At 39.1% G+C, this 23204-nt stretch overlaps 4 protein-coding genes and 1 non-coding gene across 9 annotated transcripts; 1 reads left to right on the forward strand and 4 right to left on the reverse strand.

Moving 5' to 3' along the window:
* Positions 1-387: 387 nt before the first annotated feature.
* On the reverse strand, positions 388-5655 carry LOC107562780 (RNA-binding protein 4.1-like). Of its 2 annotated transcripts, XM_016247505.1 has the most exons (4): positions 5390-5655; positions 3989-4429; positions 2097-2954; positions 388-463 (listed from the first exon to the last, which is right to left on the reverse strand). In XM_016247505.1, the coding sequence occupies exons 2-3, from the start codon at positions 4398-4400 to the stop codon at positions 2119-2121; spliced, it is 1248 nt and encodes a 415-aa protein (XP_016102991.1). In that variant the 5' UTR covers positions 4401-4429; positions 5390-5655; the 3' UTR covers positions 388-463; positions 2097-2118. The 2 variants fall into 2 exon arrangements, with proteins under 2 accessions (XP_016102991.1, XP_016102998.1); XM_016247512.1 differs by lacking the exon at positions 388-463 and having other exon boundaries at positions 2096-2954.
* Positions 5656-5694: 39 nt separating this feature from the next.
* Positions 5695-9742, reverse strand: LOC107562807 (RNA-binding protein 4.1-like). 2 transcript variants are annotated; one of them, XM_016247535.1, is made up of 4 exons: positions 9663-9742; positions 8615-9044; positions 7071-7834; positions 5695-6877 (listed from the first exon to the last, which is right to left on the reverse strand). In XM_016247535.1, the coding sequence occupies exons 2-3, from the start codon at positions 9024-9026 to the stop codon at positions 7089-7091; spliced, it is 1158 nt and encodes a 385-aa protein (XP_016103021.1). In that variant the 5' UTR covers positions 9027-9044; positions 9663-9742; the 3' UTR covers positions 5695-6877; positions 7071-7088. The 2 variants fall into 2 exon arrangements, with proteins under 2 accessions (XP_016103021.1, XP_016103030.1); XM_016247544.1 differs by lacking the exon at positions 9663-9742 and adding an exon at positions 9237-9656.
* A 1023-nt stretch (positions 9743-10765) lies between these two features.
* rbm4.3 (RNA binding motif protein 4.3) lies at positions 10766-14332 on the reverse strand. Of its 3 annotated transcripts, XM_016247572.1 has the most exons (4): positions 14315-14332; positions 13167-13607; positions 12429-13080; positions 10766-12082 (listed from the first exon to the last, which is right to left on the reverse strand). In XM_016247572.1, exons 2-3 carry the CDS (start codon positions 13573-13575, stop codon positions 12458-12460), a joined length of 1032 nt encoding a protein of 343 aa, XP_016103058.1. In that variant the 5' UTR covers positions 13576-13607; positions 14315-14332; the 3' UTR covers positions 10766-12082; positions 12429-12457. The 3 variants fall into 3 exon arrangements, with proteins under 3 accessions (XP_016103058.1, XP_016103040.1, XP_016103048.1); XM_016247554.1 differs by having other exon boundaries at positions 10766-13080; XM_016247562.1 differs by lacking the exon at positions 14315-14332 and adding an exon at positions 14207-14212 and having other exon boundaries at positions 10766-13080.
* A 1310-nt stretch (positions 14333-15642) lies between these two features.
* On the forward strand, positions 15643-17253 carry tifa (TRAF interacting protein with forkhead associated domain). Its single transcript, XM_016247629.1, has 2 exons — positions 15643-16085; positions 16282-17253. The coding sequence occupies exon 2, from the start codon at positions 16342-16344 to the stop codon at positions 16921-16923; it is 582 nt and encodes a 193-aa protein (XP_016103115.1). The 5' UTR covers positions 15643-16085; positions 16282-16341; the 3' UTR covers positions 16924-17253.
* Positions 17254-22420: 5167 nt separating this feature from the next.
* Positions 22421-22493, reverse strand: trnak-cuu (transfer RNA lysine (anticodon CUU)). Its single transcript has one exon. It is a non-coding gene; the product is annotated as a tRNA-Lys (tRNA).
* Positions 22494-23204: the final 711 nt, after the last annotated feature.

A 23204-nucleotide genomic window follows, 5' to 3' on the forward strand; every position in this document is an offset into this window, starting at 1 on the left:
CCCTGCCATAGTGAGTAATAAAATGTTATTCAGCAAAAATTTTCATTGAGAAAAAATGAAATCTCCACCATTTTCCATAAAGTGTTCCTGTGGCTCAGTGGTAGAGCATTGCGTTATCAGCACAAAAGGTCATGGGTTCAATTCCCAGGGAATACACATACTGGTAAAAAAGAAAAAAAAGCATAGCCTGAATACACTGTAAGTCGCTTTGGTGTCTGCTAAATGCATAAATGTAAATTTACACAGAAAAAGAAGAGATTTTGTTTTAACTTTTATTAACGAGAAGAAAATATTCACACATATTTGTATTGACAATCAAATTAAAAAAAACAGCTACATCAAGTTTGTTAAGACGACAAAAGGAGTTTAGTGCCAGAAAGTGGGCCATGTGTACTGTCCTTGACCCAGGCAAAACAGGATGCATCACAACCTCTAAAATGATCCATGAGCAACCAAGAAACACCTGCAAAAAGAAAAGATTATCATAAAATTATGTCAGTCATTCAGTTATCTATTCTGTGGACTTCCATGTGCCCAAAACCGACAACATGAGTTGTGATAAGACATTTTTCTTCGGTAACAGGAAGTAATCATGTGTTTCAATTTGACAAATCTGGCTAAAAATAACAATGTCAATCTTTGTCTGCTTGTATTTATGAATATATTGGATGTGTAACCAAAATATCCATGAGATTATAATGAGGATATGTTAAAGGGGTCATATGATGCGATTTAAATTTTTCCTTTCTCTTTGAAGTGTTACAAGCTCTTGGTGTATAAAGAAGATCTGTAAAGTCTCAAATCCAAAGAGATATTCTTTATAAAAGTTAAGAGTCAGCCACACCTACCTAAAACGGCTCGTTCTAACACACCCCCACATATCTACCTCACTATGTGGGAAGATTTGCATAACACCGCCCAAATGTTCATGCAAAGAAAGAAGGCATAACTTTTATTCTTGCTGTAGTTTTGTTGTTGCCGCCACCATGTCGTAAAGACGCTGTGTGCTTTGTTGTGAAAGCGAAACTACTTTGTTTGGTCTTCCAAAAGAGGACGATATCTGCTTCGTCATGACTATAGCTGATCCGTGCTGGTCGCTGAGGAAATACAACAACTTTGCGCTGTGGATCACTGGATCGGCTTTCACCGTGGACGAAGCGGAGTCCAGCCCGGGGTCGTCATATGTGGTTGATGCAAGCCCGCCGGATGCTCCTTTGTCGATTCTGCCGGCCGTGCCGTTATCAACCCTCCCGCCGTTCCTCACTCTAGCCCCCGGCCTCTGCTCACTCTAGGCCGCCGCCGCTCACTCTAGGCGGAGTACGTTTTTTTTATATTTAAAGAGTTTTTATATATTTAAAGCGAGTTTTTTGGGCAGTGTAGAGTAGGGCTTGTTGTTTGTCATTTCTCCGATCACAAATGCAGACATGGTTTTACGTTTACGAGGCGCGATGCAACACAATGCGTAAAAATACAGTATAAGTCATTATAATCCATAATTATGTCCCCACTGGATGCAACGAAGGTCTCGTTTATAATGGGTTTTCATGTTTTTGAATCATCGCTCCGGCCTGACAGGGCATCATCACAATATGGTGAGGGGCATAACATTTCCGTCTCACGCTTGAGGTATTCGGCCAATCACAGCACACCTTTCTTTTTCAGACCAATGAGCTTTGTAAAAATCGAACCTTAAACCGCATAAACACATTTCATTACACCAAATACACAAAATAATGTTCTTTTTATCAGCATCATATGATCCATTTAAGCAGGACCTTGCAAAATTTGCAGATCATCAATGACAGTAAATCAAACATTGTTAACAATACTTGACTGCCGTATGAAAGACAGAACTTTAAAGACATAGTTCACCCAAAAACGAAAATTCTGTCATCATTTACTCACCCTCATGTTGTTCCAAACCTGTATGACCTTTTTCCCTATAGAACATAAAAGAAGTTGAGGTTGAGCAAATGATGCCAGAATTTTCAGTTATTGGAGAGGAACCAATATCCCTTTAACAAAAATCCCCCTAAAACTGCTTTCCGTTTGATCAAACTTAGCTCTAACTTTTTGTAATCCTAAAAATATCTCACCTGAGTGCACACAGGTATTAGGCTAGTAAGCATAGCGAGTAGCGGCATATGGATCCCGCGGTATGTCATACGCAGAGCTCCTGGGAAGCGAAGAGACAGGAGAGAGGCGCGACCGCTCGTACGCGTATCCCTCCGCCTCTAGGGGAGCTCGCCGGATCGGGCTCCGCTCGCGGATATAGTATGAAGAGGTGGGAGCCGGAGGAGGGGGAAGGCGCTCATATGGGTCATGGTTAGAGGAGGACAGGCGCTCTCTCACGATCGCTGAGGAGGATGGGGGAGGAGGGACAGAAGGTGGAACCGCGCGTCTATCTTCGAAATAACTTGCTCCATACGGACGTGCCCGATATTTCTCGTAGAAGTCCACCACCCCGTACGGATCTCTTTCCTCATAGGGCGGTCGGCGTATTGGGTACGCAGGCATCGCACCACCATAGGCCACGCCACTGCTCCCATACGCAGCCTCACTGCCATACGCGGGGGCCATGCTATTATCCGCACCAATGCTGTAGCCCGCTGGCATACCGTAACTCATTGCGCTCTCAAAACCCGCGCCCCTTCCATACCCTGGGACGCCGTACCCTGCTCCCCTGGAGAAGCCATGTGAAAAGTTGCCACCGAAGGCCGGCTCGCCACTGTAGCCACGATGAAACCCCCGGCCACCACATTCGCCACCCGCACCGAACCTGAGGGGCCCATATCCTGCCGAGCCTGGGCCCTCTCTGTAGGAGCCGTTCTGGTCATTTGGGCATTCTTTGGACCAGTGGCCTTCCTGCCCGCACCGATAACAACCCGTTCTCTCTCCCATTCCCGGCGCGGTACGCAGGCGGCTAGTCGAAAGCTTCACGCTCATCAGTTTGCCTTAAGGAAAAGAAAGAATTTGCCATGATATTTCTATTTTACTTTTTAGCATGCACACGGATCAAACGTTCAGAAGGTCAAAGCAGCCATAAACTTAGATTTCACGCTACGTTTCAACACATTTATCGGCAAAAACACGGCCAGAATTTTTCAAATGAAAATCGCCACTATTAGAGTTCAATTATAATTGAATGTCAACGTTAAACACTGTTCGCATTCGCAACCCACTTACTTCTGTAATCTGACGCATTTCAGACCGAAACAGGATTTAAAAAAAACGTTATGGCTGATAACTGATAAAAGGCAGTCATTATACTTTCTACTAAATTTCTTAGAAACACTAATAAAACACTAACAACTAAAATAATTTTTGTACACTATGATTGCATTTAGGATCATAACGTAAAGTTTGAAAGAAAGATGGATAAATATAATAAGTATGTGGATTGAATAAGCAAAAAGAAGTCATCCTAATAATACAGATCTCAAAGAGTTGCCAAGTCTTTGAATAATTACTATGCTACTATAAAACAGTGTTTGTATTTTGAACAGCATATTTATTTGTTGCATTTAAGTAACAAGTAGCATTTAAGTTTTTTTTTTCAAAAAATGAATTTAATATTTTTAACGCACAGCACCATATGCTGACATTCACAAAAAATATCAATAACTAATATGGTGCTAATATTTTGTGCATAAAATATGTTGTTCAAGCAAATAGGGTCAGTTTTTATTTTAATGTTGACTTGAAGTGCATCTTTAACATTACACAAATTTCTGCTCATGAAAAGTCTCACTTTGAGAAAAGAACACGATTTCCCTTGCTTTGTAGGATGAAACTTTCAATGAAGAACTGATCAGCTCAGTTGACATCCTCTATTGACCTCCATATAATAAACTAACAGTAGAAATCGAATTACACAATTTTCCTCCACTTATCACTTACCAATTTTTCTACTTACCAACCTGTAACGAGGCTCACTTTTGAAACAAACATAAGATAAAATTGAGCTAAAAGGACCATACTTGTTCACCTTGAAATGCCGTGTTGTCCAAGCCACTGATGGCCTCCATAGCATCTTCCACTCGCTCCATGTGAACAAATGCATAGTCTTTCACTATGTCACACTCCACCACAGGGCCATACTCCTCAAACTTGGCCCTGAGTTCTTGGTTGGTGCAGCTACTGCTGATGTTTCCGACGTGAAGTTTTGTAGAGGCCTTGGGCTTCCCTTTGCTCATCTCCACATTCATGGCCAAACCGTTCAGCATGTAATGGTGAAGATTTCGAATGGCTTCATCTGCCTCTGCTTTGTCATCCATGTGCACAAAGCCAAAGTTTTTCACAATGTCACACTCAGATATTTTGCCATACTGAGAGAAGAGGGAACGGATCTCCTCAGCCGTAGTGTTCGGCGAAAGGTTCCCAACAAAGATTTTTACCATTTTAGTAACGTAAAGTCAACGTTCAGGCCCTGTTGTGAGAAAAAAATACATAATATTACGACACTGCAGGATATGTCTTAAAAGACAGGTAAGCTACATGTAATTCTATGATGCCTGAACAAAGGCAGATTGCAATGAAACAATACATATACAAAATATCCTCCTGCTTATATTAGACAATAAAACATGAAATACATATGAAGGGAAACTTTATAAACGTGCGCATTCTTATCGCAAAACAGGACAACGTGCCTAATTTTTAAACAAGTCTTCTTTTGAATCGAACCTTTAAATGAATCGAAATTTAAGAGTCTCTCAAATCAACAATCGAACAGATCGTATATTTTGGACATGTCCGATTCTGGACTGAAAACCGATGAGGATTTTTTGGGGGGGCAAAAATGAAACGAACTGAATGCCTGCGTCCCAATGTGCATACTAGCCATCCTAAGTTCTAAGTGATATTAGTAATTGCCAATACTATTTAGGGCAGATAGTATGAATATCGGCACGCAGGGATTGGATATCAGTTACCAAAAAAAACAACTTAATTCAAATATTTTAGAGCATGTACAATCATGCCACATCGGAATTTCAGCGAAACTGAATTGTTCGAAAGAATCGACTCGCGAAACAAGGCGGGCTTCCCATCACCAGTAGAGGACAATGGACAAAAAAAAAGCTACACTTGCTATGCATTGATTTATGACCCGCGCGAGCCAGCAACACCTCAACATCTACACAACAAGATAAGCGTCGTATCAATAAGTAAAGAATCAAAAGCATTCGTACTGCATATGTTATAATAACCAAGTTAGCTTACAGTCCACCTAGCCCTGCAACAGCTAGCTAACCGGGAATACGGGCAGAAACACTGTGGGGAACGAATGAAACATCACAAAATATAGGAAATGTAAGATTAGAGATTAGCCGTTCAGTCAAGAGAACACTGGGCTATTTTGATCCAGAACAAAGGGTGTTTTTCATACCTCTTCACGATGCTTGCAGGAGCCGGCGCGAGATGAAATGGCGTCCCTCTTGCGTCGCACACGGCGAGGCTGGCTGGAGAACAGCGGTGCATGGTGTTAACACTGCCCATCCCCTTTTCCTTTCTCCACTCGGAGTCCGCTGGAACAGCGTGACACTGGAAATTTCAAAGCACCACGTGGCCAGATAGATCGTGTAATAAAGCATTAAAGTACCAAAAACAACTCAGAAGATCCATTTAATTGAATGAAAATCATGTATAAAGAGATGATTCTATTATTAAAGACAGACAGGTATTTTTTGTCACCAAAATACTGGTTTATTACAAAAGATAATAGATAAAACACACTCCTGACTTCTGTAGGAAATATACAAACTACAGAAAATCAAATTTATAAACATTTTCACAGAGCTTCCCAAGGCACCCATAAAGAAGAATCGCCAGTAAACGCTAGCAGTCTCAAAAGGTGAATAAAGCCCTGAGTGGGAGTTGGTCAGCACATCTAATGCAAATTTCCAATTCACTCACATGTACAGTCCACCTTTCCATCTAGGTGAATCTTCTTGTGATGTAAAGATCTCCTGCCATAAACAGTCATTGGGGTGTACAGAACAGAAAACTGTGTGCATCCCACTGAAAGCTGCCCAACTATTTAGGTTGTATCTCAAATCATATTTAAAGGACTAGCACATCGGTTAGAGGGGGTAAACAATCAAAACAAGCTCAAAATTCTTATCCAAGCGTCCAAATCACAAAAACTCACAGACACTGGTAAGAGAAACAAGTTGACCATCATGTTGAACGCACCAATTAGATACAACACAACTCAACAAGCAAGTACAATTCAAATCTGAAGAGTTTGTCTATACCAATCACCTGTAGCAAATAATAAAAAGAATGTTGGAATGTTGAATTTTAGAGTTTGTTTTCCCATAAAGCTTTTTGCAGCCACAGGATTAATTACAGATTGCAACTCCTCCCTAAAAACAAAACTGGCATTATCGCCAGAAGAAACATTACCAGATTGTCCTCACAGAACTTAAATCAAAGAAATTAAGTGGCAAGCCAACCCGACAGCTCCAGAAAAGTCTTGGAGCATAAAAAAATAAAGAGAGTAAGTAATAGTGGATCACAACTTGACTGGGGGAAATTAAGAGACGAAAGTACAATTTAAAATCTCACAAAGTGTCTGTTTAATTGCAGTTAATAGTTAAAATTACGCTGACATTAGACACCCCACCTTACCTCTGGATGCAAGCGAAAAGCAAAGCAAAAACCAAAATCACTTCTTGCAATCATACACAGATGTCTCCTTTGGAAAGGGAAATTAAACAGCAGTTTGTGCATTATGGGTAAAACATTAACACGCAGATCTAATAAGCATTGTGATCAATGTGCCTATCCAATCCTGCATCTTTGAAATCCGATGGAGCGTCTGACTGAGGCAAAGTCATATAGGTGGAGGGGAAGTCTCTTCACTTGACAACACCTAAACAACAAAAAAAAAGGGAACAAATTTTTGAGATGAAACATTCGATAGGCATTACTTTCTGACTTTTGTACTTTTTAACCCGAGCAAAGCGGCTCCGCTTACTACTGTTCTCGAAACGGCTTACGCTTTAGAACAGATCACGCTGACATCTCACCTGAGTCATCAAAGTTAACGACCCTCTATCGCTCACCTTAGCATGTGTGTGGGCTTAGTATGCGTATCGAACCCGCTCGGTGTAGTTCTCTCTGGCCCGCGGCATGGCGTAAGTCGATGAGCTCCTTGAGACCGGGGAAAGTCGCGAGCGCTCGTACGAGTATCCTTCCGAACCGGCGCCCACACGTCTGATTGGGCTACGGTCCCGCGAGAAGTACGCCGATGCCGTGGGAGGCGGAGGCGCCAGAGGGCGTCGCTCATAGGGATCGAGGCTGGGAGGAGCCAATCGCATCCTTGAGAGAGAGGAAGAAGAGGGAGGGGGGGGAGGAGGAGGAGGGGGAATAGAGAGAGGCCTGCTATTCTCGAAGAAGCTAGAGCCAGCCGGACGAGCCCGATATTTCTCGTAATAGTCAATGCTTCCATAGCGTTCTCGCTCATATACGGACGACCTCTCGGGATAGGCGCTCGGCGGCCTGCTTGGGTACCGTTCTCGAGCATCCACGCTGTACTCGCCGTAGCTGGGACGCCGGCTCATGGGTGGGGGAGGGGGAAGCGGCCCTGCTGGGTAACCTCTACTAGGAAGACCTCCAGGGCCGCCCATGCCGTAACTTGGGGCGCTCCTTGGGGGGCCTCTACCGCCGGGGAATCCCCCCATGCCTCCGCCATAGCTTCCATTTTGGCCACGTCCGCAATCTTTGGACCAATGGCCTGGTTCTCCGCAGACGTAACAGCCAGTTTGGTCTCCCATGCCGGGCGCTGTACGGAGGCGACTTGTGGACAGTTGTACTTTGATCAGCTTGCCTTGTGGGAGGAAGAGAACACACGCAAGACAATGTAAAACTTTCTTCCGCTCACGTAAACCGTCATTTTAAAAGAGAATTATTGCATCACGATAGTCACAGAGCACTTAAAGCGTCAGGTTGCCCAAAAATTTTAACTCTGCCATTGTTTACTTGCCATCATATCGATTCAAACCCATAAAACTTTTGTTCATCCTCGAAACACAAATTAGGATATTTTAAAGAAACTTCTGAGAGTTTTGTTCCTCCACTGAAAGCCTGTTAACCATATTAAATGTGCTCTATGTATGTGTGCTTACAATGTTTATCATTAACTTTTTGAATCAGCAAAGTTTTGGTTACATGAACTTTCAATGGAGGGGCAGAAATCTCCATTTATATATACATAAGAAATATATATAAATAAGACCTTGCTACGTGTGCTGCGTCAGGCTAACAGAGAATGGCTCTTTTGTTTGATTGCTTCTATTGTCATCACTTGTATGTCACTTTGGATATGACGAATGACATGTAAATGTAAAATTAAATTTGTGTTTCCAAGATCAACTAAAATCTTGTGAGTTTTGGAACAACATGAAACTGAACAGAGACTTTTGGATGAACTATCCTTTAAATATTAATATATCTGTCTACTGCCAATTATCTAGAAAATGAATTCTCTTTAGCAATTACAATGAACTGAAAAAGGAGTAGAACATTCTTCGCATTCTAAAAAAAAAAATCTGAGTAAAATGCAACCCTGGGTAACCATGGATTTCGTCGTTTCGAGGTTAATGTTCACCTTGGAAGGTCGTGTTATCCAGCCCACTGATGACCTCCATGGCATCCTCCATTCGCTCCATGTGAACAAAGGCATAGTCCTTCACTATGTCACACTCAACCACAGGGCCATACTCCTCAAACTTGGCCCGGAGCTCCTGATTGGTGCAGCCACTGCTTATGTTGTTCACATGCAGTTTGGTGGAGCCCCTGGGCTTCCCCTTGCTCATCTCCACATTTATGGCTTGACCGTTCATCTCGTGATGGTGGAGTTTGCGGATAGCCTCTTCGGCCTCCTGCTTACCTTCCATGTGCACAAAGCCATAATTTTTCAGGACGTCACACTCTTTTACTTTGCCATATTCAGAAAAAAGAGAGCGCAGATCTTCCGCGGTCGTGCTTGAGGATAGGTTGCCAACAAAGATCTTAACCATCTTTATTGTCGTTTTTTCCTGGACAGAGGGAGCATAGTTGCGAAATGCACGTTATATCAACAGATGATTGATTCCTACATTACTGCTGTGTTGGCTTACAAAACCATAGACATCTTAATCCTATCAGAGGTTTTAGTTTCGATTTTGTGGCTTCTGGCCAGAATGATTTACGCACAACTCCGCATTAAATATGTTGTGTGTGACACTCACTGATCGGATGAAAGTGCGTGGAGTGCGTAAAGTAGACGACCAGGTTCAGTTCTTGGACTTTATGGCGCAGATGAATTATCTCGCGTTGCTAGGCCACGTATCCGCGTGACCACCACACCCAACGTATTAATTCCCTTAAGTTTTATTGGTCACCATTCAAGTGTGTGTTTTTAATGCCCGATACACGATTAAGTACGACCGATGAGCGTCGGTGGAGTTTTCAGAGCTGTAGGCCAATGGTTTCGACTGTGTAATGCTAAGCTAAGTTAGCACGACTACAATAAAGTTACCCAAGGTAAACGTCGCCTTATTAAGAAACATGCTATTATATTACAGTACTACGCCAGACTGCATTACCTTAATGTAAAATCTAAACAGTTGCACTCATGTAATCAAAAGAGTTATGCAGGAACAGCATTGCCTTACCGTAGCGAGCACGTAATATCACTGGCTGCGAAGATGAATGAAGCCTAAAATGGCGTCGCCCACCGTCACCGACAGCACTTCCGGTCCACGAATAAACAAAAAACCCAACACGCTCTTTCCTGAGTATAGGGCTTTTACCGGCCATTTAGACAGTGTTTAAATCATTAGCATATTTCAAATAAGATCAAAATGAACGCCCAATCATTATTATTGAGGCACTAATGTAACTAAATACTGTAATTATTTACAACTAATTACGTACTGTGATGGATTACTAGTAACAGTACAACGTACATAACGAAACGTACAATTAGCTTGAATCTTTTTGCCTTTTTATTAAAACAAAACACAATCTATGGATATTGCCGTTAGGGAAATTTTACATTCGTCAGGCCAAATGGAATAACGCAAAACATAATTTTGCTCCTTTTCAAACACCCTTTAAAGTTTACTTAATTGTTTTTTTTCCAAACCAAAAAGTCCGAAGAACGACATTTCTGTTAAATGAATTTAACTTGTCTGTGATGCCCTTCAAGTTTAACTTCTTCCTTTGTTTTTTCAATTTATTAAGTTATTGCGGTTTCTGTTTGTCCTCACAAAACGGAAAATTTGAGAAATCGCGAAAACATGTTCAATTTTGAAAGTTCAATAAAGATTAAAAAAAAAGGACAATTTTTATGCAAGGCCATGAGTGATCCAGTAGGTGTTAAAATAGCTTGGTTTCTTTAAATGTAAAGTCACCATTTCAAATACTTTCACATGTTCTAACACATTTGGCAGTTTAGCCCTATATTATAAAGATTAAGCAATGTAAATGCGTTTTAAACTTTAGATATATTTTTATAACTATATATATATATATATTAAAAACACACACGTATCTATAAAAACTGTAAATATATATACACGCATATTAGTGTTTACTTGTGTACATACACTTATACCTTAATACACAACTGCCATATTCTTAAAAAATAACCACCAAAAGGTAGTTTGGGCGGGGGGGATGTTTTATTGGTTTATTGAAAGTGCATTCACCTTAAATGGAAGATAAAACTTATGTTGACATTATTGCCAAAAGAGGCACGTGCATTTGGTGTCCCACAAATAAATGAACGAACAGCCATAACTATACGCATTTTATTGTAAAATAAATACAGATCTAAGAGAAAGGGGGAAATGCATAAGTTAACAAAACTTACCCTCAGGCATGAGTTCATCCTAAAGTATATCATCACTTGCATGAGGAAAACATATGGACCCAAATACATTTCATTGAGACACATGCAGTCGGTGTACTAAAGCGATACCTTGAAACAATTAAGTAGTGAAAGGCATGCTGAGTGGTAAAGAAACTAAATCCATCAAGTGACTTACCTGGCATAATCAAACTTTAAAAGAACCACTGACTGTTTAAGAAAACATTGGGAAGTCTATCCACTTAATGAATCAAAACGATAGGATTATTTGCACACAGACCAGGAATATTGAGACGCCAATGGTTTAGAGCAAAAAAAATAGCCTTGAAGACGAAGTGATGGTACAATCGCTTTCATTTCGCCGCAGAAGCAGTTCCATTCTCTGTCATACTCTTAAACTAGGAAGCATGATGTTATGGGTTTTAATTCGAATACAGGTCTAGTATAGTTACTTTTATGCCCATTTAGGCATGTTGAGTTTAAAAGGTTAGCAAGAAAAGCAAAACGACGGACCAAGTTCCAGTCTTTTTATTAAAACTTTCAAGTGTTCCTATGAAAGAAAATTATACAAAGTCCTTTAACTTCGATACTCTGCAACTAAAATCCACACTACAGCACAATTTCAATAAAGCCAGTAGACGGAAAGGTTTTACTGCTGCGGAGAATGTATTTTTACTTGCATGCCGCACTTTAACAAATAGCTTAGAGAAGGGAGAAAAGAGAAGGAGAGAGAGAGAGAAAAAAAAAAAAGCTTTACACAAATTATTTTTTTGGTTCAAAATCAAAGTTATGGAATAGCGCTTGTTACAGTAGTTTAATAACAAACGATACGCTCATTCCAGATTTTAAAGGTAAAAATGTACAGTGAGATACATTGAAGTGTTCTTTGAAAGAAGAATTTTTAATATGCGTTCCTTTCATAGTCTTTACCAAACCACCAAGTTAACCTAATTGACGTGCTCTGGCTTAGTGTCTCTCTTACCTATCAAATGTTAAACAATAAAAACAAGGCAAAAAAATTAAATAAAGCAGAGTTGACAATTTAGCATGAGGACGATTTTATGCGTGTAAAAGCGGTGGTAGTTTTATAGAATGTGCAGTCTGCAACAGAACTCTTCCACTATGGTGCGCAGGCGAACGAAACGCGCTCTGGCAGACAAAGACGTATCGCGGCACGTGCACCTGGAGACGACGACGACGATCTTGTTGAATAATTTACACCTGGAAAGAGAGCAAACCACATGAGTCAAACGGCTGCAGTGCCATCTCGGATTACTGAATCGACAAGCTAAGTTAAAATAAAGATTTGTAGGAAGTCTGTTTGATTTATGCGAAGTGAAAATTTAATTTACCAGCAGAATTTACCATCTAAACACTTCGATACGAAGTTTAGCGTTCATCGAGCAGCGCTATTTAAAAGACCATAAGGCCATTAAAAATTTACGACCCAGGCACTTTGATACAAAGTTTACGTTACTGCTACTTGCGCATCAATTACACACGCAGAGCAGCGTATGTATGTACATTCTGGTTTCTATATTATTTGGCTTGCGGGACCTATTCTCACCTTGGATTACAAAAGCGCAGTGGTGCACTTTAATACGAGTAGCGCGCAGGTGGTGGAGGCGGCGCCGCCCTGTCAGCATAGGGGTCTCTGGCCCGAGGCATGCTGTACATCGGGGTCCGAGACATGGAGAGAGGGGAGAGACGAGATCGCTCGAATGAGTAACCATTCCCGGCGGGTGTATGAGGGGTAGGAGGAGCACGTCTGATGGGACTGCGGTCTCGTGCGTAGTACGAGGATGGCGGGGGTGGAAGGGGGCGTCGCTCATAGGGGTCGAGGCCATTGCCAGCCAATCTCTCTCTCATAATGCCGGATGATGGGGGCGGAGGGGGAGGGGGGATGGCACCCAGACGCCGGTCCTCATATGAGGCGGCGCCGTAAGGGCGAGCGCGGTACTTCTCGTAATAGTCAACCACACCGTGTTCGCGCTCGTATGCCGGCGCTGCACGCTCTGGGTATGGGGGGCGTCTGGGAGGCATGGGTGGTGGTGGAGGAGGGGGACCAGGGGGATAGCCGAAGCGACCCCTAGGATAACCAGGGGGCTCAGGACGGTCACCAGGGAAACGGGGTGGCCAGTAACCACTGTCTGGGGGGCCATAGTCTTCCTCCTCGCCCCTTGGTCGACTCTTTGAAATCTGCACATGAATTCGTTTGCCTGCAAGTGTAAAAACAGTTCATATTAGCAAATGTGATAAACATGCAAAAAGATGTGTAAGAGAGTGACAAGACTGGATTTTATACCTTGGAATTCAGCATTGTCCAACCCCTTGATGGCATCCATGGCCTCATCGGAATTGCTCATGTGCACGAAAGCAAAGTTCTTAATGACTGCGCATTCGGTAACTGTGCCGTACTCTTCAAACAGCTCTCTGAGCTCTTCATCTGCTCCTTTCTCCACATTGGCAACATGAAGCTTCACCGGGCCCTGGTTTTTGCCCCGACTCGCTTCAACGTTGATGGGCGTTCCATGCAGCTTGTATAAATGAAGGTTTCGGATCGCCTTTGTTGCACTTTTGCGATCATCCATGTGGACAAAGGCAAAGTTCTTGATAATGGCACACTCAGAGACCGCTCCATATTGAGTAAACAGAGACTTTATTTCTTCTGCTTCTGCCTGTGGAGGCAGGTTCCCAACGAAGATCTTCACCATCTTTGCTAATGTTATGCAGAGCCTGAAACACACTGTGAGGAGATACACTTCAATGAGTTGCCATCAATGCAAAAACTATTTATTATGGTTATTGTAATGGCTTCTTGCAAATCAACGCAACGAAACCACGCCTGGTGCTAAACTGAAATCGAAAGCTCACACCGTGAATTTCCTGAGAAGCCAATCAAGTCACACCAGTTAATGTAAATACTTTAAATTTGATTTCCCCCTAAATACACAAATACGACAAAATAAAACGTAATTACGTTAAGCAGAACTTAATCAAAGTTTCGTACCAAGAAAGCAAGATTCCTCCTCACACGTTCTTATATCCGCCACGGCCTCGTGTGGTTAACGTTACTCAATCGTAGCGGACTATAAAACCTCCAAACATTCAGTTTACTCACGGCGTATATTGTAAAGTGATTATGTTCGTAAAATCACGAGAACAGGAATATCGCAAGTAATCGTCGATTCGCGGGCTCATCGCCTTGAGAGAAAACGTTTCTGTCGCTAAGTTTGAATAAGCTAACAACGTTAGCTTAGTAACGTTAGCCGTTGCGCGCCGAGATAAACACGTAACGTTATGTACTACTTTTACATGTAGCCGATTAACAGAGTTTTTACACACCATACTTAAGCTACTTATATCAAAAGTGTTTTAATGTCGCATGCTAAACATTTATTTTAGTACTGGCGTTATAAAGGTCAAATAACAAACAAAAAAAACAATACTCACCGCCTGTTTCTCACCACAATGAGGAAGAGGGTGGGTCATTCAATAATATACTTCCTCAGTCCCGCCCACAAGGTTGAATAAACCAATCAAATACAAGTATATGGATCACGCGGAACGTGACAAGATAGGATTGTGGAACGTTAAAAAGAAACTGTTCTGAATATTTTTATACCTTGGCATTAATTATTGATAAAAAAATAAACTGTTCTGAATGGATGAAAAGTGAATTTACTGTGATTGTTTGTGCACCATGGGAGTGGAGGTGGAATATGGAAGCAGATAGTACTGCAAGGGATGAAATCGAGATTTAAATATTACATAGCAGCAGAAAATAAATCAATAAAGGAAAAAGAAATGCATCGAAATTGATAGCATTATTTGAAAGTAGAATCAGCTTCTTGGGTAAACATTTATCATCTAACAGTGAAGAATCAAGTTTATGTTTTGGTGGGAGCGGTGCGGAAGAAAGGAGAGTTTGGGAATTCTAATGAAAACAGAAATAACAAGAAAATCTCATAATTCTTTTAGCTGCCAACCACAAGAAACTTTATTCTGCTGGAGATACAAGTCTCCCAAACAACACCTTATCTCACATGCCACTCAGACAAGTCTTTCTGCTTCTAGTGTTTTCCACAAAACAAAGTCTGCATGTCACTTGGGCTTTTAAATCACTATTACTACAGCTATAAATGGAATTTAATTATTCAGAAATAAAGATGTGCGAATAGGCAGTGTTGGGGAAAGTTACTTTTAAAAGTAATGCATTACAATATTGCGTTACTCCATAAAAAAGTAACTAATTACGGTACTTAGTTACTTTTTATGGAAAGTAATGCGTTACGTTACTTTTAAAATCTGGACAGGGCTTGCTTGTTTGTTTTTAAAATAAAAAAGTTATATTTTTGGCAAATATAAAAGGAATATGCTATATAAAACAACACAATATAAAGATGTTTTTAGCACGAGGTAGCTGTCTCTGGTTCATTCTACCAGTAGGTTGCGGTAACGCACCACACAAGATTATTGAGATCCGCCCTTAAGCAAAAAGATTTATAGGCTAATGTTGAATTGTTTAGCATGTTTAGATTTGATATCCGTTTTAACTTAAGTGTTTCAACTTTGATTCATGTATATATGCATTCACGAATGTATGTATTACTTTTATAGTTTTAAAATTTTAGATAAACCCCACTGAAAGCCGAACAAAGACAAATGTGACATATGCGCATTCTTATTCTGCTTCCCGGAAAGATGATGTAGATTACGTTAAAAGATTGTTATTTTGCTATATGATGACGAAACTGACATGCAATTGATTTCTCATCCACTTCCCTGCGGTTAGTTTTGTCAGGACGTTTTTGGGGAGTGACTGAAGACATTGTAAATGATGACCATAAACGTGTTCTCGGTCATGTTTATTATACACCTCTTCTATCTGGTCATTAAACCGTCTTGTCACAAGACAAAGACTGGCGAGTGCTTTAAGTTTGAACATTCAACTACGCAACAAATGGTTTTTCATTTTCATCAGAACGAGAATAAAGCGTGTCTGCCATCTCCAGGTCAAATAATATTTTTGAAATATAAACAAATAGCGAAAGCATAGAAGTCAGTTGCGCAACTCTGGGGTTTTTGAGAGTCACATGTCCCGAGCTGGAAGGGGTGGATTTCAGTGCTTCTGATGCAATTCCCTCTTTGTTTGTGGTGCTCATCCTAGTAAAGCGATCTCCGCTTCACAACAGCACTCCGTTAGTTGCTTATCGTTCTGAAGGTAAGCTGCTGTTTAGTTTTGTTAAACTGGTACAACATTTATGTAGTACGTGTATTTATACTTAAGCGTAAAGTTTTTCTCTATGTTATCTGTGCATTCTCACTTTAATTCTGAATAATACGTTTTGCTGCAACATAGGCTACATCTGTTCAGTGTACTAGCACTTAACGAGTTGTTTCTTATCGTTTTTCCTTAGGTTTAACTGTAAACAAGTCGACTCAACCCCACAGAAGTCGCCACCCTATATTTTCACAGAATGAATGACAATAGCAAACTCGAGACTGAAGAACTGCTTACTTGTCTTCATATCCATCTCTTCCACCCTAACCAAGCCAGCCGTCCACTCTTCCACAACCTGCCCCTAAATCAGCCGTACAAAATAGACGCTGAAGATCCACTAAGGCTTGGCCGTGATGGGCAGACCTGCATCTTCGCCCTAAACGACACCTCTGTCTCCAGAAAACAGCTCTCCTTACAGGCGTATAAGAAAGCTGGCAGCCCGTTCTTGAGCTTCATGATCCAGAACATGAGCCAGAAGGTCAAACTCGTGGTCGGTGGGTCTGAACTGAGATACCTCGAAAGAGCTGAGCTTGATGATAAGGTGCTCTGTCGCTTTGGAAGATATGAACTGCTGATTTGGCAGGAACCAGGAGATTCTGAGAATAAATTTGAGGTCCTGTTTGATACATGCAATGCACCTCCTTCACAGGAATTGGGCATAGATGTGCCATGCAGACCACTTGTTTTGGATACCGGCATGCCATGGAGAAACTTTGAGAATGGAGCACCTGTAAGCCAAGAGCCACTGGAGTCAGATGAGACAGTTGTTTTAGTATAGATGTTTTTCGGACATTGCTCTGCAAGAAAGCAGACATTGACTATTCAGAATTTGCATTTTGTTATTATTATTGACGCTCTGTTATTAAAGCAGTCCGCACATCTTGTAAGTAACAGAATGAGATCTAAAACTATGCTACAAACATTGTTATGACTTCTTCTGCAATGCCACTGAACCAGTTTTGTTGCCTAATGTGTCTTTGCATTCCTCTTGTACAGATATTTTATTACGTATTTTGCTGAATTTTATTGGAATTTGTGTCACACTGCTCAAAAGGTGCTTTGTGTTTTCTCTTCATTAATGTATGTGTTCATTGCAGAAGTGCTTTTGGCCAGTGTTTTTATATATATTTTTTATTGCATTGTATTGTTTTGTAATGACGCTTACTTGATCAAATGTGAATCATAAGCTTTTGAAAATGTGAAATTACTTTGATTGAAGGGTTATTCATATACTTTCATGATATCTAATATAATTAAATAAGTAAAACATTATTTGAAAATGTTTGTTTTCAAGTTTATGCTGTTTAATACAACATAATATTTTCCAGATAATATTTTAATAATGAATCATTTGCTTCAGTACAATGACTAAATAAAAGCTATAAGAAACCATGTGTTTTCTTTCTGTGATGGACTGGCCATCTGTCTAGGTGTTTTCGCTGTCTGCAACCCGAGACACTGGGTCAGGCCGGATGGGTGAATGTGTTCACACTTTTTCTCACACATTATAAATGAGTTTCTATATAGCTGCCTTTGTATATTAGAAAAGGGGTCCCACAAAAGGGCATCAAAAGGTTTGAAACCCCCTGTTTTAACCTTTTTTGTGTTTAAGAAACATGAATGAGTAAACATGAGCTGTTTAAATAAGGACTGTACTGTATATTTCTTAGTGTTTGTGTCATTTACAATACATATGGGTCTGAAAAATGGATATTTGTTTGTAATTTCAACAGTTTCATTCAACATTTTTTTTTCTGCTGGAAGATCATATGATTAGTTACTGATCTCCAGAAAGCAGCTGTAAATGTCTCATTTGGCAAACAGCTGGGAATTATGTCAGGCAGGACTATTATCACCATGGATATTTTATTTCTTTGGTAAGAAAAGTTCATCCCAGGTGACCCAAGAACTGAAAATCACTGGAAGATCACCATCCTTTTGTATTTTAACTATAAACTCTGTAAACTCACCTCCGGTCCTTGTTCTTGTAAACAACAGGAGCGCTGATAAGCATAAGTTACATAGCAGATAGCAGATAGTTTACAGTAAATGATGTCAGTGGTGAAGAGACAAGATCGAAACTCTGATGTAACTCTCACCAGGAGCGGCAGTATTCATCTTTTTGATACATATCTTAATGTATTATTAATAAAAAATATAATATTAACTTCAGCAAAAGCTTGTTAAGTAAAAGTTCCTCCCGCATGAGATTGTATGTAATTTTATGGCTCTGTATTAATAGTGATTATTTTAATGGATTTACAATGTAAAATTCATAAAGTATTAATACTGTACTGTCCATATGTTATTGTGATGTTTAAAATGCTGCACTAAGAATGACTGATTTCTTAGAACAACATTGATTGACACAGATGTCTCAGTATCATCACACTAAGATTGTTGTTTGCATATTTGCATGTACAGATTGGTTGTATTTGCTGGCTTTTGATGAACTAGTTATTGGGAGGTTTGGTGAGTGCTTGTGAAGCACTCCAACAGACACATGTAGTGTCATTGTGACACACTACGAGTCATTGTGATTTAAATCTCTCAAAGAACAAATACTAAAGGAATATAAAATGTGATGAGATGCGGAACTATGTGGAATTGCACAATGTGGAATTGACAGGAAGTCAGAGAGCTATCTGAAAGAACACATTTTTCAGTCATCAGTAAACAGCGATGTGAGAAGATTTTTGGACATTCACAGCTTTAAACTGCTGAGAAATGTTTGAAATTATAGACCAATGAACTCAAATGAAATGCACTAGATCTTATTTTTAGTATGTTACATGTTAAAATACACTAAATGTATTCAATAAACTATTGCACTTTGAAAATAGTGAACTATATTAACAATGTGGGGCACAATGCAAAAGGGGATGAAGAGAAGTGCTCTTCAAAATCAAAAGTCAAACTAGAAGGCATGAATTTTTTAGCCTGTCATTCTATGTCTGCTTTGGATTTCAGGAAAGTTTGACTATATACTCTAAAAAATGCTGGGTTATTTCAACCCAATGTTGGGTCAAATATGGACTAACCCAACTGTTGGGTTAACAAGTTAATTCATTTTTAAATTAACTTGTTAACCCAACAGTTGGGTTAGTCCATATTTGACCCAACATTGGGTTGAAATAACCCAGCATTTTTTAGAGTATACACAGAATCACATTCATGAAAATGGAGAAGAAGGGAAGAACAGAGATAATTTTTTGTAAATGAGGGATGCATTTAGTTAAAATGTGTACTTTCTGAGTATTTTCTTTCATCTCTGCCTCAGCATAGAAGAGCAAAGGTGAAGAAGTAAATTCAATTGAGAAAATGCTTTTGGTGTTTTAACAATTATTGAATATTAAAAACCGGAATTTGAAGTGTGAAGTTTCAACACCTTGAAACTCACGACTGTCTGTATTTCAAAAGTCAATAAAGCTAAGCCAACTGAACAAATATAAAATATTTGCAGACATGACATAAGCTTCTTTTGATAAGCCCAGAAGAAAAAAAAGTATGTGCATAAAAATAAAAAAGCAGTAGAATATGCACAAAAAAAAATCATTATTGAACAATACTTGATTTTAATCTACATGTTTCATAACAAGACATGATCAAATACAATGCAAACAGAAAAAAAATTCTGTGTAGGCCTACTGGAACATTTACACTTGAATAGCTTGAATAGTTTTGGTTTTAACACTGATTTTAAAGACATACAGCTAAAAAAAGAATTTGGATTTCTGAGGCTGGCAGGTTTTGGTTTCTTGTAATAGTTTCTGACATTTGCCACATATAGCCTTAGTCCAAATAGTGCATAAAAATGTAACCAAAATTTAACCCAACAGTTGGGTTAGTCCATATTTGACCCAACATTGGGTTGAAATAACCCAGCATTTTTTAGAGTATACACAGAATCACATTCATGAAAATGGAGAAGAAGGGAAGAACAGAGATAATTTTTTGTAAATGAGGGATGCATTTAGTTAAAATGTGTACTTTCTGAGTATTTTCTTTCATCTCTGCCTCAGCATAGAAGAGCAAAGGTGAAGAAGTAAATTCAATTGAGAAAATGCTTTTGGTGTTTTAACAATGATTGAATATTAAAAACCGGAATTTGAAGTGTGAAGTTTCAACACCTTGAAACTCACGACTGTCTGTATTTCAAAAGTCAATAAAGCTAAGCCAACTGAACAAATATAAAATATTTGCAGACATGACATAAGCTTCTTTTGATAAGCCCAGAAGAAAAAAAAGTATGTGCATAAAAATAAAAAAGCAGTAGAATATGCACAAAAAAAAATCATTATTGAACAATACTTGATTTTAATCTACATGTTTCATAACAAGACATGATCAAATACAATGCAAACAGAAAAAAAATTCTGTGTAGGCCTACTGGAACATTTACACTTGAATAGCTTGAATAGTTTTGGTTTTAACACTGATTTTAAAGACATACAGCTAAAAAAAGAATTTGGATTTCTGAGGCTGGCAGGTTTTGGTTTCTTGTAATAGTTTCTGACATTTGCCACATATAGCCTTAGTCCAAATAGTGCACCATTCTGACACTTCAGCTCTCCTGCCATTTGACATCAGGCACACAGCAGGCCACCAATCAGCAGTCATTTTCTGCTCAGAGACAGAAGCTCATTCTATAAATAAAATATCTTTTAAAAGCCTCCACAGGCAGTCACATCTGAACCGGCTCATATTCAGTAAATTATTAGAACAAAAGCACTCTCTTAAATTTCTAGTGTACTGTCAAATGAATGAAACAGATAATTGCATATTTTAGCAACTCGCAACATAATACCGCTGAAGGTCCAAAGCTCATACCCATTTTAAGTACTGTTTCCATAAAAGCCCTCCTAAAACTTCCTTTCAAATATAAATACTTTATCGACTAATGTTTGTCAATTAAGGGTTAGTACTACCATCCCCTCAGCTGTATTTATGGTTACAAGCTAAATTGTGTTTGTGTAAATCTGAAAGGAGGAAATTGGACATTGACAAAATTACCATAACATTACCACAACTACATTTTTACAATGGCATTATAACATTAGGATCACAAATAGGTATGCACATACTAAATTGCTCTCTCATACACACAAACACACCATTTTCTAATCATCATGTTTATTCTCATTAGACACATCTCTGCAGCTAGCAGCAAATCCCCAAATACCTTAAGTATATTACACGTTCTTATTTTTCTTAGTAACATCCCTTACCAAAAGTAGTATACTTCAACTTTATTTTATTAAGTATACTTAAGTAAAGTTCAAGTATATTTTTAGGTATACTTTATGTAGTAAGTATACAAATATCAGTGTACTAGTAGTATACTTGTAAGTGTACTATTTCAATACTCCTTGGGACTAAATTGACCCACTTTCTAGTATATAAAAGTATACTTTAAGTATAACAGTAGTAAACTTTGAGTACACAACTAGTTTACATCAATATTTTTAGCTTGTACTGCAACTATACTAAAAGTGAACTTATAGGTATACTGATAGTTTACTAATTAAACACTTGTAGCATTTTTAATACACTTTGAAGTATAGTCTCAGTAAACTACTAGTTTAGTAGTTTTATTAGCTTCATGCATTCTTTTTTTAAACACTTGAATGTGGATAAGTTTCATAAATAAAAAATAAAGACATAAACAACATTTTGAACAAAAAGCTGATAAAAGACTATGAATTGGATTCAAAATGATAATCAAAACGTAGGTAAAGTCAACACCCCAAAGCTTGACAGTCATTATTACCTCTTCATTAGTCAACATTTTATTCTATAACGTTACACAGTTTTGATGCTGTTTTATGTCTGATGATCGTCCTAGATTACATGTGGAAGCATCTGTTGTTTCGGTTTCTTCTTCACTTGTGTTTTTTTGGAAATTCTGTCCAGAAGCTGTGAACTAGGGCCCCCTACAGTATAACAATGAAAACACGGATTCTAGGAGCACAAGTATAGCTCAAATATATTTAGACTTTTTCTAAGTATGCCAAGTATACTTAAATGCCATTTTAAATGTAATTGCTATCATTCATACATGAAAAAAATGCATTAAATAATTTTCACAAGCAACAGTTATATTAAATCCATGATTTGTAAGGATCTTAACAATCAAAACAAACCTTTCTATTTATTGCCACAACTTCTACCCAGCTTCACCCAGATCTGTCAAATGCGTTTTATCTTCTTTTTCCTGCATATTTTTTTCAGATTATCCAGTCGATCTTTTACCAGGGTTTCTATCAAAAGTGTGACGCCCAACGTGGGGCTCGAACCCACGACCCTGAGATTAAGAGTCTCATGCTCTACCGACTGAGCTAGCCGGGCTACATGCTAACAGTGTTATGCTAAAACAGATGAGTGGTTACAACCCGTTTCTATTGCCAGAAACGTAGATTTAACCCTAAATCCGGTACCGATATAAAGTTGGTTCGACGGTTGACATTTGTCAGAGATTCAGCCTCGGAAATCTTCAATAGTTCTTTAACGATTTAGCACAAGGACATAATCCTTGGAAGAAACATAATGTGTTATAATTGTTTCAAATGTAGAAGAGAACACACAATGTGTTTTATTTGTTTTAATCTGCCTTAAGGTATTGTAACTGATAGACCGTATAATGTAAAAGTGCAGGATAGGGACCGTCTGCAAAGTGCAAAACGAAGAGCAAAAAGCACAATTATCCATCTAAATGCTTAATTTGTGAAATGTATAAAAAATAATACATCTCAAATCTAAGGTCGGTGTCTTATTACTGGTTCATAAAAGAACATTTAGATGTTGGTTTTATTCACAGAACTACAGCACAACAAAAGTTATTGAAATGGAACGATTGAGAAAAAGCTTGCAAAGAATTACAAAGATTGTGCAGTTTACCGCCCCCTCGAGGAAGATATTGCACTTGTTTTGACCAAGTTTGACATTCAGAAATTTAAATAACTTCATTTAGCATGTACACAGTGGCGGCTCGTGGGTTTTAAAAGAGGAGGCTCACTAATTGTATTGGTCTGGGATCCCTGCCGATTATTATTATGATTT

The sequence above is a fragment of the Sinocyclocheilus grahami genome, unplaced genomic scaffold (genome assembly GCF_001515645.1).
Source record: "Sinocyclocheilus grahami isolate Dianchi unplaced genomic scaffold, SAMN03320097.WGS_v1.1 scaffold24.1, whole genome shotgun sequence".
Lineage (NCBI taxonomy): Eukaryota > Metazoa > Chordata > Actinopteri > Cypriniformes > Cyprinidae > Sinocyclocheilus > Sinocyclocheilus grahami.